Source organism: Mustela erminea, chromosome 2, assembly GCF_009829155.1.
Source record: "Mustela erminea isolate mMusErm1 chromosome 2, mMusErm1.Pri, whole genome shotgun sequence".
Lineage (NCBI taxonomy): Eukaryota > Metazoa > Chordata > Mammalia > Carnivora > Mustelidae > Mustela > Mustela erminea.
Genome location: NC_045615.1, coordinates 147,625,545 through 147,644,112, shown reverse-complemented (window position 1 = coordinate 147,644,112; position 18,568 = coordinate 147,625,545). Strand labels below are relative to the sequence as shown.

The 18,568-nt window shown below is 32.3% G+C and overlaps 1 protein-coding gene across 21 annotated transcripts in view; it reads right to left on the bottom strand.

Annotated features, from left to right (window-relative positions):
- The window catches only part of ADGRL3 (adhesion G protein-coupled receptor L3), an 827,333-nt gene that overhangs the window by 45,299 nt on the left and 763,466 nt on the right, over positions 1-18,568 (bottom strand). For all 21 annotated transcript variants that reach the window (XM_032334435.1, XM_032334436.1, XM_032334415.1 and 18 more), the window contains 2 exons: positions 14,227-14,352; positions 10,478-10,574 (listed from right to left, as the gene is read on the bottom strand). In XM_032334435.1, coding sequence (XP_032190326.1) covers positions 10,478-10,574; positions 14,227-14,352 — 223 coding nt within the window. The remainder of the gene's footprint in view (positions 1-10,477; positions 10,575-14,226; positions 14,353-18,568) is intronic.

Genomic DNA, 18,568 nt, shown 5'->3' with positions numbered 1-18,568 from the left:
TTTACTACATAAACATTTATAAGGCCAGAGACATTGATAATTTATTCAAGGTCACACCTGACTCTGGTAGTTTTATTCAAACACATTTCAATCAGCGATTTTCAAACGTTTTTTAAAATCCTCTCCCAAAAATATGTTTCAGTGAAATTTTATCAGGATCCTGATAGGAGTGCGTTACTTCTCTCTCATCTGCTTTTCTGTAATGCTCAATTATTTAACTTTCATTTTTGTTTGTTTATGTAATATTAGTGAATACATGAATATGACAATTAATCAACAAAGAGACTTCCAGAACTCTGGAGAACTGATTCAATAGGTATTATCTATTGTAAGCATTTTTTCCTATTTTTTCTTTGTTTGCATAACAATACAATCTTATCACATCACACACGATCTACAGAAAGAGTGCAAAAATGATCATGTTCGATTTTAAAGGGCTACTTTATAAAATAGCAACAGCCATTTGAATCAAGACTAAGTTGTTCATAATAATGAACTAAACTAAAAGAATCTACATGCTATCCTTAAAAATAATATGAAAATCACAGAAAATATAATTTTATAATTTGTACTATTTTTATTCAAATAATTAATGAAGTTATGAAGTGTCAAAGAAGAAATACTTCATGGAAAGCCAAGAACCCTTTCAGCATTTTTTTTCTAAAGTCATAAATTGAAGAGCTGACATCTTGATTTATCACACTGTGCACTTTTAATAGCCAACAAGTTTGCTATTAAATTTTAATCAACCTGCCCTATTAAATTTCTTTCAAATGGTTCAGAGATTCTTCAGCTTTTTTAATAGCAAATTCATTCACTGGGAATCTATTAATATGGACTTCAACAACATGTTTTCTTCAAAGTACAGATTGGGTTATTGTTAGTTCAAAATGAAATTAAATGTTTTGAATGCAGAGGTATTGTCTCTGTTTCAACAGATAAGCTCAGAGTTTTAGATATGGGAACCCTATAAATTATCTCGCTTCCCCTATATTTTGCACTAATTGGCTTAATATCTGTCTTCTTGCTCAGACACACGAGTTTTTCTTCAGTAAATACTTAGAAGTCAAATTACTAGGCCATACATTCTACATTTCAATTCAGAACATATTGCCCAAATTCTGTCAAATGTATTTGCACCAATTCCCACTTCCAGGAGCAGCATAAATCTCTCAAATTCTTACCAGGACTTAGTATTGTAAGCTTTACATTTTTGCCAATCTGATCAGAGTATACAATGATATCTCATATTACTGTTTTAAACTTTGTATTTCCTGGTTATCAAAAAGATGCGGTAATTTTTCATGTCTATTACCCATAAGGGTTTCCTATTTTGTGAATTGCCTGTTCTTATCTTTTGCCGATATATATTGATTTGTAGACATTCTTTATACAACATGACATAACATTTTGTCTGTGCTATGTTGTTTACACCTTCCCCCAATATCTTACTGTTATGAGTACTGTTTATATTTTGAGGCAAGAAATTTACCTTTTTCTTATAATTTATAATCTGTGTTTTGTTTTTAAGAACTCCTCCTTTAACCTAAAGTCTAAAGTTTATATATATATATATAAAAGCTCTAAAGTTTTATTTTTTGTATTATATATTTTATGTATTTTATATCATATATTACATTATATTGTATATATCTAAGAATTTTTCATAATTAACTGAAAACAAAACTGCTTAGAGATCTTTGGTTTTCTGACTGCTCAAGCCAACAGTGGTAAAATTAAAACTCAGAATTCTTGGTGAATCTTCACTGCACAATGCTGTAAGTGGTTAATCAGCAGTTGACATGATGAACATATACCATTCAGACATTCATCTCTAAAACTCATCCTTTGTGGCCAAAGGCATGCATTTCTGTGTGCTATTAACTTGGGACTTGTTGAATGCATCTGGACATTTTTGAATACATTTCATAGTACTACAAACAAAAAATACTAGGCCTAAAGATAACGAGCCATTTGGTTAACCACAGGCAAAACAGCAGTAAATTACAGTTCTTTTTAGTAAATTAAAGGCATTTCACAAAAGAATATTTGTCTTTGCCATTCACACTATAACTACTTAATTAATTTTCTCTACATTGGATTATCTCTTGAAATGTTAATGGTACGTAGTCAGTTCCACAGCTACATGTATTTGTAAATCACACATTCGTGTGCATTTTCATTTAATAAAACACACCTCAGAAAAAAGGAAGGGAAGGAAAGCATGATGTAATTACTTAACAATATGAAATGCTTTACCACCGTGAAGGAAACACGACTTTTTGTATAACGCTCTGCCCTACATCGGCATACTTTCCTATATTGAGCAAATTACATAGCTTACATGCAGGCCTATCCTGGCTAAAACTTGAATATTAAATTTGGAACTGATATTTAGAAAGATATGTCTAAGAAAAATAAAGTAAAACAAAGTGTCTATGAATAAAGAGATTCTTGATAACATTCAGAGAAGGCCTGTTTTATCATATAATCATGATCAGTTCTGTTCTGTTCTGTTTAGCTTGAGTCTCTGTCAGGAAACTTACATTGTTTCTACTTTTCTACAACAAGATTAACTATCTTCCTTCAATCTGTGTATCCTCTCCAATCTTTCTTAATTCTCCAGTGGTTTTCTAGGGTTGTAAATTATGTTCTATGAACTTGATGAGTTACTTGTCTTAGTTTTTGAAGCACCCGCATTCCTTATAATGATAAATGATGAAGAAAGTCTATTATGAAAATCATAGGAGAACCTATCACATTAAACACTTTTAAATGGCATGCAGTAATATAAGGTTGAGCTATATAAAGTGCGTGCTTCTGTATGCAATGTAATTCAATAAACTAGGAGCTATTTTAATTGGATACTACACAATTATTGGTAATCATAACTCAAGTATCTTTTTTCTAATGAGGTCTCTTGCCTAACCATATATCCCTCTTCTATGATTTAATTTTTCATGTAATTGAATTAATTCCTATTGATTTTTAAAGTAGCAGATACAAATTAATACAATTCATTTCTTAGAAAAAAATACTTTGAACAAGTAATGACTTTGTTAGTTAACTTTGGATGCTGTGTACTACATTTATATCATTGCAAGCTTTCTGTTTACAGTACAGCAGGAACACTTCTCCAAATGAGAGGTACAGTCAGGCTTGTTTGTAGATTTTAATTATAAGACATTTCATACTTTTTGTCAAAACTGGAATTAGCACCTAAAAATAGTAAATTTAATTTATAGCATTATCGGTATCTATTTGAAGTTAATGCAAACAGATTTTCTACTTGTTCTAGGCACTTTTACGTTGTTCTGACAGGACAATATCAAATTCAAAAGTACAACTATATGGGCAAAGTTTTACCTTTGCTTGGTGCTATGCTGAATTATTATAGGCAGAAGCTATTTACCTGATTTTTAAACACAATCTTTGCTCTGACCAAAATGTTCATCCTTTCACTGAAACATAAGAAATTAAAAGATTCGAACAATAGAATACCTTGAGAACTTCCAGCAAAGAAAAGAAGAATGATTATAAATACCTTGCAACCTAAGTCCTAAAATCAGGCAATAATGTATAGCAAATCAGCATATTCCGTATCAAATCGTTCTGAAAAATATTACCAATCCATCTTTCTCTATGTTCACAGTGTTTTAAAGCTTTTATTTCCCTAAATGAATAGGATGAATCCACACTAAAGAAAAAAGCACAAAATAAAGTAGAAGGAAATGAAAAGTATGTGAAGGAAATTAAGAAATAAAGATGTTAATGCTTGTGGTGTTAAGTATATCATATTTCCCTGGGAAGGGAGAAAAATACCTTTATTCTAATCTTAGCCAGGTTCATGAAAAACTGTCCTTATAAGAAAAGAGTGAACATTTTTGTTTTCCTGAGTAGGGCTGTGCAGTCAGAAAGATCTTGTTTGGAATCTAGACTTCATCCTTTATTAGCCATTCCACTTGGACAAGTAACCAAAAAACCCAGCTTCTTCATGGATATAAGATAATGGATGAATAATGAATAGTGTACAATAGATAAAATATACCCACTAAAGGAGAAATCCCAAAGCATTCAAAAACTATAAAGAGCCACATTGTGTTCTAGTAGAGAAAAGAATACCAGGGATTTCTGAAGAGAAGTTGAGTATGTATATTTAGTTTTTAAAAATAGATTTTTTTAAAAAAAATTACATCCTCAGCAACTTATATGAAACAACAGCAATATTTCAAAAATAAGTGGGAATTTTTTTATAGCACTATATTTAGAAATTAGTAAGGTAACTCACTGCAGCTAGTTTGATTTATAATAAGGAGATGAGATACTGCTAACTATATATAAGGCAGTAAGATAATAAACTATAATAATAAGGAATCTACATAGAGAATTCTCTTTGTGAAGGTATCTATAAAAACTATAATAATAGTAATAGTAATAACAGTAAAGTACAAACCATTTTTACTATTGTGTAGTTGGCAGTGAGAGGTTGGATGATTTAAAGGAGTCATATCAAAGAGACAAAGTTAAAAGCAAAGCATAAGAAGGACTCACTGGGCAAGCATTTTGGAATCTTTATTTTTCAATTCCTGCCAGCAATTTATAGCCAGAACATTTGCCCCTGATTGCCTAAAAATCAATATTTAATATATTTCATTTTGTAATAGAGAATTCATTCTGAAAATTATTTGGTCTCCTTTAGTTAGGAATCAAGATATTAATAGCATTGTTTAATTATCTATTTGGCATAGCATTTTGCTTTTAAAATCTGTACCTATTTTGTTTTTGTGTTATTAAACTGATTTTCCTAACACAGAAAATATCCTTATTTCATCGTACATGCAAATTTCACAAATAGATGTCAGATTATAGTAGGATTTGGTTAATATTTATAAACAACTTTATAACCCTTCAGAACAGTAAGACTTCTCAGAAATATGACATATTTTATGCCTATAAAGCCATATTATATTTAATGAGATTAATAAAGTACACCAAGTGAGTATGAAGGTTTCACCCTTTTAAGCTTTAATTTATAGATGTGATTAATTGCAGCAAAACATCACTTACAATTTTTCATTTGCATTTTTCTTTAAAAACACAAAAGCAAAATATGTTGAGTAGCCTGAATATTAATGAGATGACAGGTGATTTATTGTGAAGTTTCTTCTGCCTTGGTGACCAGCGTTCTGGGAAAGATAGTACGGGCTCTGAGAAGACATGAGTTTAAAATGGGCATGAGTCACATCCTTGCTCTGCTACGTAACTGGTTATTTATCCGGGCTGTCTGAATTGCACTAGTGTTCTCTGAGCTTCTGAAGGGCAGGATAGGGCTTGGAGGGAAGAGAAGGCAGTGTTTGCTTATATCATTATCTAAGGTAAGGAGAAGAAATATTTTACCTTTATTTCTTCAATGCTAAAAGACGGTTACAAATCAAAGGTGCAATGTACAACTAGGCAGATATAATGTGCATTTAATTTCTAATTTAGAAGAGACAATTCAGTTTTATTAGTTTATCTCTTTTTGTTAGCTCAAGGGTAGCAGCATTTTAGGTAAATTATTTTTTCTTTTACTTGGCATTCAGGTAACTACTTTATTCCTCCCACCTATTACTAGAAAATAAAAAGGAAAGAAAACCTTCAGTAGTAAATGCTGAATTTTAATATCTAATTATCTGAGAGCACTGGCAAGGATCAGTTTTCATTTGTTAGAAGATGTAAGTGAACTTTTGAACAAAATAATGATAAGGCACTGTAGTAAGGAATTAACATATATAAACTCAGTCCTCTCAAGGTCCCCGTGAAGTGCTCTCTGTATCCGCCTTGCATAGACACTGAGCATATAGAAAACTTACCAAAAGTCACGGAGTTAAAATTCCATTCTCAAAACTACTATGAGTAAATCACCAATTTGCAAAGTTCATTTGGTGATGCCTTTCCCCTTTTTATCAACAATGTTCCTAATGGGGGAGGCCATCTTTCGGTACATATTGTGCCAGTGAGAGCCAAGATTTACCATTAAAATTATGAAAAGATTTCCAAAAGCCATCATAACTGTACTGATTACATAAATTTACGGAGAATGCATGTGCAGACTAATACGAATGTGAACCTTGAAAGGAGAAGCCATCCACTTTAATGAATATGACTGTATATCTACAGAAGAGACAGTCTTCATGAACACAACACTTAGATTTGGCTTAAATATATATAGCTTTACTGGTCAGTTCCCCTTGTATACAAATCTAAATCACGTTAACTTCTATGGGAGGTTGATGAGATGGAGAATGGGAGATAGATAAAAATTCATTATGCTAGCCAAGCTATTGTTTTAGAAGAAGAAATGCCTTTTTGCTAATTCTGCTGCTAAGATGGGTCACATTTTTGTAATAATGCTACAGTTGGGGAGGGGCTTGGGTGGAACAATTTTCATAATTCAGACATCGTATTGGCAGCAGCTACCTAGCAAAACTTGATTTTGAACTGAAATTTCTGGTGTCAATTCAGCTAATTAAATAAAAAGAAAATGAGCAATGCATTTACATTAGTCACGATGAGATAAAGCCTAATAAAATCCAATTTCAGAAAACATCCCAATTTCTATATAGATCTATAAAAGGAACAGAAATGTTTAACCATTAACTGAACTACCAGAGAAATTTCTCAGCAAATGCTTCACTTTGGGATCAAAGGCAAGTTTTAGAGCCATTGTTAATCTACATTGTTCAGGATGAGGTTTGGTCAGCAGAGGTTGTGAGCTGGAGGTAAGAGTGGTAAAAGACTATGTTAGCTGCAAATTGTTCCTACCACTCCTGGGAAGTTAGAGCTACTAGAAATTTGGGTAAATTTTCTAAAAATCTGGGAGAAGCTTGGGGGAATTGAGGACGGACTTCAAGTTATGTGCAAATAGTAAATATTTAAATGAGCCAATGAATAAACCCTCCTGTGGGATTTGCAAAAGATAAACTTAAGATAAAAACTTGGATAAGAGTTAATCCTCCTTGTAACTTCCTATAATTGACTATCACATTAATGCTCTTGAAAATCTCCCTCTGGTTATGAAAGTGGCACCAGGGAAGTTAAGGTGATCATAGTCCTCGGGTACTGGCCTCAAAGAATTCTTAATTTACTTGAGTGAGCAGCGTTATAGAAAATAAGTCAGAAGGGGAAAAATTATCTTACAATGTATAGTGAACATTTGGAAAACATCTTCACGAATATAGATATTCAAAGGACAAATGGAAAGGAATGTGTAATGGAACGTTTTAAAGAGATGAGGTGACCAAATAACAAAATCCCAAAGAGAATATATAAGAATGATTACACAAATTAATAATTATCCATAAATCCTCCAAGGTTTTGCGTGATTCCAAGGAATAAAATCCCAACAGTAATCAAGTTCACCACACCGGGAAATCTAGATAGGTAATCTGATACATAGGTTGTAACAAGTTGGTTCAAGGATAGAATATTAAAGATGGTTTGAAAAAATAAAAACCATTGAGAAGGAGTTCTGTACTGTATGGTAGATGCTTTCTTCTTAATGGATCCCAAAGATGAGAAAGGTGAATTTTTGTTTGGAAGAATAGATGTTAAGACATACAAAATTGTAAAATAATTATTCTTTTGATGAACTAAGGAGTGGTATGAATAGCAAAGAAAACCTCAAGTAGACTTAAGACTAATTTTTAGACAACTTCTTATAGTTTTTGAAGGCCAAAACTAAAGACAAAAATAAGAGATTTAATAGATCTTAGAGAGAAAGGAAAATGGGGTTTAAATAAACAAAAAGATTGCTAGCTGTGAGAAACTGAGAATGAATGGGGAGTTAGAATATATGAAGATGCAAAGATGTAGTGCCTAGAATTTTTATTTTAATAATAGGGAATATAGTCTTTCGACTAAACAGAGGTGAATAATTATGTTGCCAAGGTGACTGAAGTGTTTATCCGGAAAGGTGAATCTTGGATTTCACCTACCTAAATATGATACACACGCCTGAATGCAGGGAAGATAGGATCCTGGGAAATAAGACAAGATTAAAGAAGGAGGTTAAAGACTATCTTCAGAGATATAATATGAAGAAATAAATTTTTAAAGTACTCCACGCATCTGAGATAAAAAAAAAATAATGAGATGAGAATAAAATAAGGAGTTTCTGACTTGGGGGAACAGGGAATTAATATGGGAAATCAAGAAGATCACTGTGATGTCTACCACCATTAAAGTCACTGAGCAAAAGGAAGAATCCCTATCCTAAAGGAAAAGATCACTGCCTGGACACACTTCAAGTCACAAATTTAATTTAACCCCCTCCCCAAAGTCGAGATTAGAGTAACTTATTGGATGTCAAGAAATTTTATACCCTTCTTCAAAAGTAACTAAGAAATGCTTTCAAAACTAAAGGCTTGAAAACCAGATTTAAATAGATGATCAGTCAATATAAATATTATTATTTTCTTTAAATATATTTCAAATTGACAAGTCATCCACATATCACATATTTCAAGTTGATGAAATTCTTGAGAAGGAACTAAAAAGGGCACTGCAATGTTACATGTGATTGACCTCAAAATCAAGGTCACAAAAATGTGTCCATTTAAAACAATTTTTAGTAAAATCACATACCTTACAATCTTCACATAAATTTATATCATAATGCTAGACAACATAATAATTTTACATGTTTTAAGGAATAATAATTTTACATATTTTAACCATCTTCACAGTAGGCTAATAAACAGTGCATCATTAAAATCACATGATCTCATCTTTTCTTTAAGAAATAATTGTTCTATGGTTGCTGTGTTTATTAGATACGATATACTCCTAATAATAAATCCTATTCATAAGGGCAGTTCTCTATCTAGGAACATACTGTAAACTTTCCATTTGTGGGATTAGACAATAAACAAAATCTGTCACTATGAAAGCAAATAAGTTCCTGAACTTTGGAGGCATTTTTAAGTAATTCGTTCTCAATGACTAGGAAAGTGTGTCCAAAGTTAGAGTATTCATATTTTAAAAATTTTCACAGACTAACCATTCAAACTAAACTTGAAAAAGAGAAGAGTATTTCAATGGTAATATGTAAATAAAAATATAGAAAATAAAAGACTGATATTGAAACAAAATATAAAAATGTGGGTGTTTTGAAGTATTTTCTTCATATTTGGAGGAATATTTGCATTCACTGTTCCTATATTGGGCAAAAGTGATATAGGAAGTTTAATATTATCACTAGGTTATAGTTATTATATCACTGTCCCAAATAACATATGAAAATCAATTAAGACTATATATAACATGGGTCCCTATATCAAATTCAGCTTGACACTATCTGTCCTAATTTATTTTATATAAATAAGATGCAAATCACTTGAGTAAAAGTAATTAAGAGCACCAGCACCTGAATTTTCCTGAATCATAAGCTGTGATTGTTAAATTATTTGTTTTAAGTAGTATTTAATGTAATAAAAAGTTGACAGAAACAGGTTTAAGTGGAACTAATAATCTTAGTTTGGGGATAGGAAAAAAACCAATGTAGATCATAAAAATAACTACTGAATATATGCATCAAAAATATCTTTCTTAGGACAGTGTGATTGGAATAAGCTCATGCAAACATCATCTTTACAGATAAAACTATATCGTAAGTATTCCTCAGCAACATCTGTAGGGTACCCTAGCTCTATACAAATATAGCATCTATCCATTTTTACTGTAATCAGCCTAATTCTAATTTCCCCACTACCCCCTCAACACCCCACACACATACACTAAAAAAGAGGGAGGGAAGTGGAAGGTAGGAAGGAGAAAGAGAAACAGAAGAATTAAAAAAAAAAAATCAACCACAAACAAAACAGTAGATTAAAGGAACTTCATTTTAAAAATTGAAATGATGCCCTGGGAACATGATAACCAGAAGCACATAAACACACAAAAATCATAATATATATGTATATATACATATCCTTTTTCCTTCTAGATCTTTAAATATGCTGGATAAGTTTTGTAGATACTAAGATTAGATGTGATTTTTACCCCAAATATACAAGCTGCCTCAAGTACGTATTAGACAGTATATTTTTACTTTCACAAAGACTACGAAATTGCTCTATGCCTGGGACAATGTGCAACTCTATGATGCTTAGCAGACTATAGAGCCACGTAATTGCCCATTTTCACTGCTTCCAATGAGGCCTGACAGCTCTCCAGTTTATTACAGTGGCAGATGACTAGAAAAAGTTCTCGTTTTCTAACTTTTTTCAGAAAAGATTTCCTGAAAACTCGGAATTGGAAAAAAAAAAAAAGGCTTATGAATAATGGAACACACTGCTACAGTCAAGCAAGTTTTATAACCTTACGATATTCCTATCACATGGAACAAGGTCCAGAAGTTGCAAAAAAAAGCAATGCATTTAAGAACTTCTTAAAGTAATCACCAAAGTAATAAATATGAAAAATCGTTTCTAATTACCTCTGTTGAGTGACGCTGAACTGTTTATATCTCCAGTAATGAAGGAAGACTCTGACTGCTTTCGGACCGTGTCATTCCACATTCTACGAATTCGGCTCTGGATGGGGAAAAGGGAAAAAGGGAAATGAACTCACCAGGCAGTAAATTTTCACACAAATCATTCTTTCTCTTTCTGTCATAGTTATATGAAACCTTTGTTTCTGGCATCTGGCAACTGTATAACTGCTACATGCCTGCAGTACAGTAGCACGAGAATGTCTGAAACTAAATTAGTGATAATAATTGGTTCTCATTAAGTGTATTCCTAAATGCTTATACCAAAAATAATTGTAACTATGAAAAAGCAATAAATGTAATGTACTCTACCAATTTAAACATGTTGAAGATATATAGATGTGTACTCTAGGTGGTTAGAGTTTAATAATTTTAGTTTCCAAAGTGAAACAAATTATTTTCATTGTAACTTTTATGGGAATGGGGTATTTAAATATGTATTAAATTGTCAGTTTTATTAACAAAAGATTTACTTTAAGAATTCAAAAACTTGCAAGAAAGAAAGTTTGGTAAGAAAAGAACAGTATTATTAAAATGCGACTAAACTTAACATCTTCCATATATTCTGTGAGACCAGTGTAATTTTACAGGTTACATATGATTTTGGCTTTTCTTTCTTTTGAAGGAAATAAAGGAAGACAATTCACCCTTATTCATTTTTTCACAGTAGGTAGTTTTATCAAGAACCAAAAATTCTTACATCATTATTTATATTCTCACAGTTTCCTAAGTGTCAGATAACTGAAGAAAGCGGTGTAATATTTTTCCATTTGGGGGAAGGAGATTCTTTTTTCTGGCTTATAGTTCTGCCATTTTATTGAGTTAGGGATCAAAAAAGTATTAAGAATCCTGTGAGGAGGAAAACAACCTATCTTCAGCTTTTCCAAGGATGAGATAATTTTAAGAACTATCACTACTAGTAAAGGTACTGGCAAAACCAAGCTCAAAAATGGATTATGTTCCAAATATATTTGAACTCCCTGAATAATAGGAGTATTTAATCTTCAAATACTAGACAATTTGTTTTATAAATCTTGGGACATGCTTATTCTTCAGAAATATTGTCTATATTGTTGTTTTAGGTTAGCAACTACACACAGAGACATACTCCCTCACACATACAGAACAAAACTAATAAAAATTAGAGGAGCTCCCGGCTGGGCGCCTTCTCAGTGAGGAGAACATGTGATTCTTGATCTCCTGGTCATGAATTCAAGCTCCACGTTGGGTGTGGAGCTTATTTAAAATACAGAAATAAAATAAAAGAGATTAAATTTTTTTTAAAAATTAAAACAATAAGAAATCATAAATTCTGAGCGCTTGAGAAATGTTTCTATCAAAAAATACTTCAAAGCTTCAAACTGAAATACGGGAAATAATTCTCTCACATTTGTTTCATTAATTAATCAATCAACTAGTGAATTAATTAAAAATATTAAATGCTCTCTACTGCATGCCAGAAGCTATTCTAGGAGATACAAAAAGAAAAGATAAAAAATATCTTTGTCTTCATGGAGTTACTAGATTAGTTAAGTGATAGATACAACAAATTATCACAAAAACAAATGCCAAAGTAAAAATATGCCTACAAAGCTCCATAGAACCATTAATTATTATAACTGAGAACTATGAACGCAAATGATGTCAATGGTAGGATGGATATATAGAACAATATACAACAATAATAATAAAAAAGCAACATAGCCCCCTGCAGCAACACAGATGTCTGAGGAAAGAAAGAAAATAGAAGAGAATAGGTACTGGCTGATTTCATGCGAATAAGTACCAAACACATGCCAAACAAAATGTACTGTTAAAACTTAAGATGGCGGTTACTTTAGAGGTGGATGACGGAGCAAGGTTCAAAGGGTTTCTAAGGTACTCCCAAGAGTCTAATATTTGACCCAGGGAGGGGTAATGAATCAATATGCATGCACCTGTATTTTGTGTGCTTTTGTTAATGTTTGTTATATTACATAATTTTAAAAAAGTTTAAATGCACATAATGAGGGGAAATATCCTTGACTAGGAAGTCTGTGAGACTACTCTGAAGAAGTGACATCTTAACAGATTTGATGGAATTATGATTGTTGTTAGGTGACATTCACATGAGCTTCCCCTACTTCCTCTTCTATGAGTCTCCCCAACTTGAGCTAGCCACACTGGTTTCCTTGCCACTCCTTTCCAAGTCAATCATATTTCTGCCTCAGGCTTGGTACAACTGTTTCTTCTGCCTGAAGTGTTCTTCTCCACAGATACATGAATGAATAACTCCATCTCTTTAAATTTTTACTGAAATATTTTCTCCTTAAAGAGACCTAACTCGGGGCACCTGGGTGGCTCAGTGGGTTAAGTCGCTGCCTTCAGCTCAGGTCATGATCTCGGGGTCCTGGGATAAAGTCCCACATCGAGCTCTCTGCTCAGCTTCCTTCTCTCTCTCTGCCTGCCTCTCTGCCTACTTGTGATCTCTGTCAAATAAATAAATAAAACCTTAAAAAAAAAAAAGAGAGACCTAACTCATTCTGCTGTTCCACCCACCTAACCCTGCTGTTTTCCTACCGTAGTCATTATTATCTTATATAATCAGACTTAAAATTATAATGCATTTATTTCCTATATTTATATATAATATCCAGTATTTAATGTCTAATGTCTGTATTAAATTTGAGGCTCCAGAAAAACAGAAATTTTGTCTCTTTTGTTTATTGATGTATCACACACTGAAATAATACCTGGTATAAGATAAATATATATGTATACATAAAATATATTTTTATGTGTAAAACATGCATGTTACATGTAAAATTTTAATACTTCAATTAATTCTATGTTCTAGGCTCTATACTATGTAATTTTTCATGTATTCACTCACTGAAATCGCACAAGAACTCCTTGAGGCAAGTACTCTTATTCATTAGAAAATTGATGTTCAGAAGTTAATTAGCATATTCAATGTCACAGACTTAATAAGTGACAAAACCAACATTTGAATCCACTCAACTGGCTCCTGATCTAGGAGCTTAACAACTCACTAAACTATATCAAATAATGGTTGAATAGAAAAAGGAGAAAAAGAAAAAATATTGCAGCAGAGAAAAAGTATACATTATGCAGCTCAGAGTCAACCCTTAAATGTTCCCGGGATGAACTGGGGTGATATGGGGGTAAGAACAGGAAGTCACAGAAGACTAAATACAATTATATCACACTTCAAAAAACATTTTTAAAAGTGATAGTAAAAAACAAATAGTAAACATCTTTTTTGGCGGTGGGAAACTATTAGAATGTTGTCAAAGAAATGAAGAGCAGAAGTTTTCTGGTTGCAGGCACAGGAATTGATTAGGGAGGGGTTTCAGGAAGGAAAAATATACGGAAAATGTTCAATTTGTGAGTTGGATGTTCACTTCACGGGTGTTCATGCCAAATTCCTTTTGTCTCTTTCTGTATTCATTCAACTAGGAATAATCTGAAATCATTAATTTTTATGCAAACTGAGACCCCGAATTTCATAATTTTGTTGCAATGTGGTTTTTGGACTATTTGTCCTAATCATTCCTATTTGAGACACTGAAAGAACAACAACAAATGTGATGGGTTAAACACTTGGGATACAAACTATTTCTGATCAAGGAAAGACAGCAACTCGTGACAGAATACAAGTAAGAGATATTTCATTTGAACGAACAAATATTTACCTGTGAGCCTGTGGAGTAGCGTCCAGGAGTTCGAGAACCAGATGTTTTCCCTGAGCCAATGGAACTCTCTGTACTTTTGCCACTACAACAATGCGTTCGCAGGCATTTCCCATACTCTTTTCGTACCTAGCCAATTAAATATTAACTTCTGTTAGCACGTAATTCATTTCCGCTGGGAACTATGGTATAAAAATGTATCTGCATTTCATTTTTAGATCATTAATATAATTATTTCCTTGCCCTACAGATACAAGAAATTCTGTTCAGCATATATTTTACAATATAAAAGGATATCCAAGCCACCAATCTTGAAATTTCACATAAATGGAGCCTTTTAAAATAGGCACACATGCATACACACACATGCAATTATGCTATAACACTACTACCTCTTAGTTCAAAAAACAAAAAGTTAAGACTCTTTAAGACACTATTTATTTTTAGCCTTATAAATTTGGCCTGAAGTAGCCCCTTGGTGCAATTGTTCTTCGAATTGAGGTCTAGTGAGAAAGCCACAGAGAGGAGGGGATAAAGAGAGGGAGGGGAGAGGGAGAGAGAGAGGAAGAGAAAAGGGAAAAGAATGTTTAAACACAGAAAAAAGGAATGTGTTGGATTAAATTTCCTTTAAATCTCTATTTCTCTGAAGTTTATTTCCCCTAAAAGAGGTCAAATTTATAACTTCAGAATATAAAATCCAAAATATTTTTAAATTTATTCCATCATAATAATTCTATTCAATAATCACAGATTGCTTTTCTTTATTAAATTCTTAATCCTGCTTGGAGTATAAAATCATGGGAAAAAAGGAGATAAACATTTTTTTTTTTTTTAGTTGATGTTTCCAAGCAGGGTAACATATCAGCAAGGTCTGGGAAAACTTTTATCGTGTTTAAAATTTTTATTACTATCTCTTTAATCAAACAAGACATACAAAAATAAACAGTAACTGCCCTAAATCATACTTCCACTATGTACAACAACAATAATCCCCAACTATGTCTTCCTCAACTATAAACACATTTTGGGACATTTTATTGGTTATGCATTCCAAATTTATGTTCATTATGAAACAACACTGTATATATTATTAAATGTAAATGTCATTTATATATAATACTTATTATATGTAAATATTATATATAAATATTGTAATATAAATATATAATATACATATAATATAAATGTTATATATATTATTATATAAATAACACTGTATATATTATTCTTGGGGCACCTGAGTGGCTCAGTGGGTTAAAGCCCCTGCCTTCCGCTCAGGTCACAGTCTCAGGGTCCTGGGATCAAGCCCCGCATCGGGCTCTCTGCTCAGCAGGAAGCCTGCTGTCCCCTCTCTCTCTCTCCCTGCCTCTCTGCCTACTTGTGATCTCTCTCTCTGTCAAATATATAAATAAAATCTTTTTAAAAAAGACTTTATAATTATTCTTAGCTCTTTACGTATTGAATTCACATGAGTTCATCCTTTCCACAATTTGGGACAATGTAATATCCCAATGTAATTTTATTTAAAGCAAAGTTATAGATGCATGCTTTCTTGAGAGACATATTTAGAATCAAAAGCAAAAAAGTTAGTGTGAATGATACACTAAAATATTAGCATTCAGAACTAAACTACCATATCTTAATATTAGAGGGTTCTTTCTACCAAAGATGTGGCAGAATTGGAGACAGAATACATTCAGGTTTGCTTGAAGAATTCACATATATGAAATGCTTATTCTGCGATAGAACAACAATCTACCAAAGCATGAAGGAGGCATGCCTGCTGCCAATAAGAGGGGGGGACCCGGGAAGGCTTCTCAGAGAAGAGGATTTCTGAGAGAATCTTCAAAAGATAGGTTGGAATCTGTCAGGTTAGAATATGAAGTTGAAAGTAAGGCTAGATGAGAGAGTCAAAGGCATTCAGGTACCGCGCACAGGGTGAGCAGCTTTTGAGGACTTGCTCTGATCTGGAACACCAGCATTACAATCATTAATATATTTTAAATTAGAGTGATATGTTTTCCAACCAATCTCTTCTATGGCACATTTATGAATAATTAGAAATATTAGTTTTATTCAGTGTTTAAAAGCCAATTCACATTTTGTTTATATTTTAAAAGAAATAAGTTGATACCCGCGTGTGTGTGTGTCTAATAGATATGTGAGATTGGGAATATGGAGTGAAAAAGCTTCTAATTTTTCATTGCTATTTCCTAGGAATTATGCTAGATCCCTCCCTCAAAATGACTCTAGGAAATAATCGTTACCTCCATTTTACAGATAAGAACACTGAAAAGCTTAAGCAATGAAAATAAACTGAAAGATTGAAAACATTAGGCAATAGGCCCTATGTGAAAAAAATCCACACCTTATAGGTGCTCTATGGTCCGAAAGCTCTTTATAAGAGGCCGCATTTCTAAAATTAATATGTTAACATTATTATTAAAGTAATCTATTAAGTTATCCCTTTCTCTGTATCTGGAAAAAAATAGGGACAAATGCTTTAATTAGAATTTGAGAAAGCCAAAAATTATCTCTACCCAAAGGTGAACACTATCAATTAGAGTTTAATATTAGTCCTGAAATAATGAAGTATTTCCAAGAACCAAAATGCTGATTATAACCCATGTCCCACTTTGTTTTTCCTAATGTACTCAAGAGTATATTTTCTTCTTAGAAAAGAAAGTGTTTTTTAATGAAGTGATTTAAACCTAAACAAATATTTTAAGACGGGGAGATAGAGAAAGAGGAAAAGAGAACCACTCTCATTCCTGTCACAAAGGCAGCTATACTGTATAAGCCACAGGAATTCATCATGGACTATTTTCGTTTTCCAACAAAGGTTAAATGTTCCGAACTGGTTATATATACGACCAGCAAACCAAGACATCTAGTGATGCCAGATTCCATATTTAGGTGTATTACTTTCTGAATCTTTACTGAGTTTATTTTTCTGTGATTAGTTTTGAAATGCTAAGCATGTGTTTTAAAAAGAAAAAAAGTAAATAACATGGACTCTATCTCTGAATAGATCAAATAAAAGCTATTTGATCATTCAATTTTGTGTATTCTAATCCGCTATTTCACATGATAATCCATCCCACCACGACCAGATTTGGTATCTTATTGTTTTAATATTGTTCTACAATATAGAATATGGGAAAGAAACTGTACCTTATCAATGGAATATTTCTTTTATACTCTCAGATCAGAAATAATTATGATGCCCTCTGAGGTTTATAATTGAGTGCATAACAAAAGAAAAAGTGATAAATTTAATGTCACCAGTAGAAATACTGGTATTGGTCATATCATGCAATCCACACTCAGAATAGGACTGATAACACAGAGTTGGATTTTTATTAATGAGCCAAATCAATCAACAAATACCTCCATAAGGCAAAATATCTCAAAATGGAGTATTTCATATTTCTCTAATCAAAACATATGAGCAACTATGTCAGCATGGGCACATTACGGAAATTCAATCAGATGGCTTAAGAAAAACTTCTTAAGAGAATTAAGATTGTTAAAATGTGCATACTACCCAAAACCATCTATAGATTCGATGCAGTTTCTCAAAATCTCAATGGTATTTTTCACATATACAGAAAAAACAACCCTAGAATTTGTACAGAACTACACACACACACACACACACACACACACACACACATACCCCAAAGGCCAAAGTAATCCTGAGAAAACAAAGCTGTAGGCATTACATTTCTTGCTTTCAAACTATACTATAAAGCTGCAGTAATTAAAACGGTATGGTGTTGTTATACAAATAGACACACAGAACAAGAGAACAGAATTAGCCCCAGAATAAATGCTTACATTTACTGTCAACTAATATTTGTTTGACGAGGGAGCCAAGAATACTTGATAGGAAAAAGAATACTTGAGAGATTGATTGGACAATCTCTCCAATAAATAGTTTTGGGAAAACCAGATAACTACATGCAAAAGGATGAAACTGAACCCTGTCTTATACTACTCACAAAATTTGACTCAAAATGAATTAAGGACTGAAACATTTGATCAGAAAGGATAAAACTCCTAAAAGAAAATATAAGGGAAAAGTTCCTAGACACTGGTCTTAGCAATGATTTTTGAACATAACATCAAAAACAAAAGCAACAGAAGCAAAAATTAGTAAGTCAGATTACATCAAAATAAAAACCTCGTGCATAGCAAAATAAACAACGAAATGAAAAGGCAATCTACAGAATTGAAGAAAACATTTGCAAATCATATTTCTTTAAGGGGTTTACATATAAAGAACTCATATAATTCAATAGCAAAAAAACAAAACTAATTACAAAAAAACAAAACTAAACAA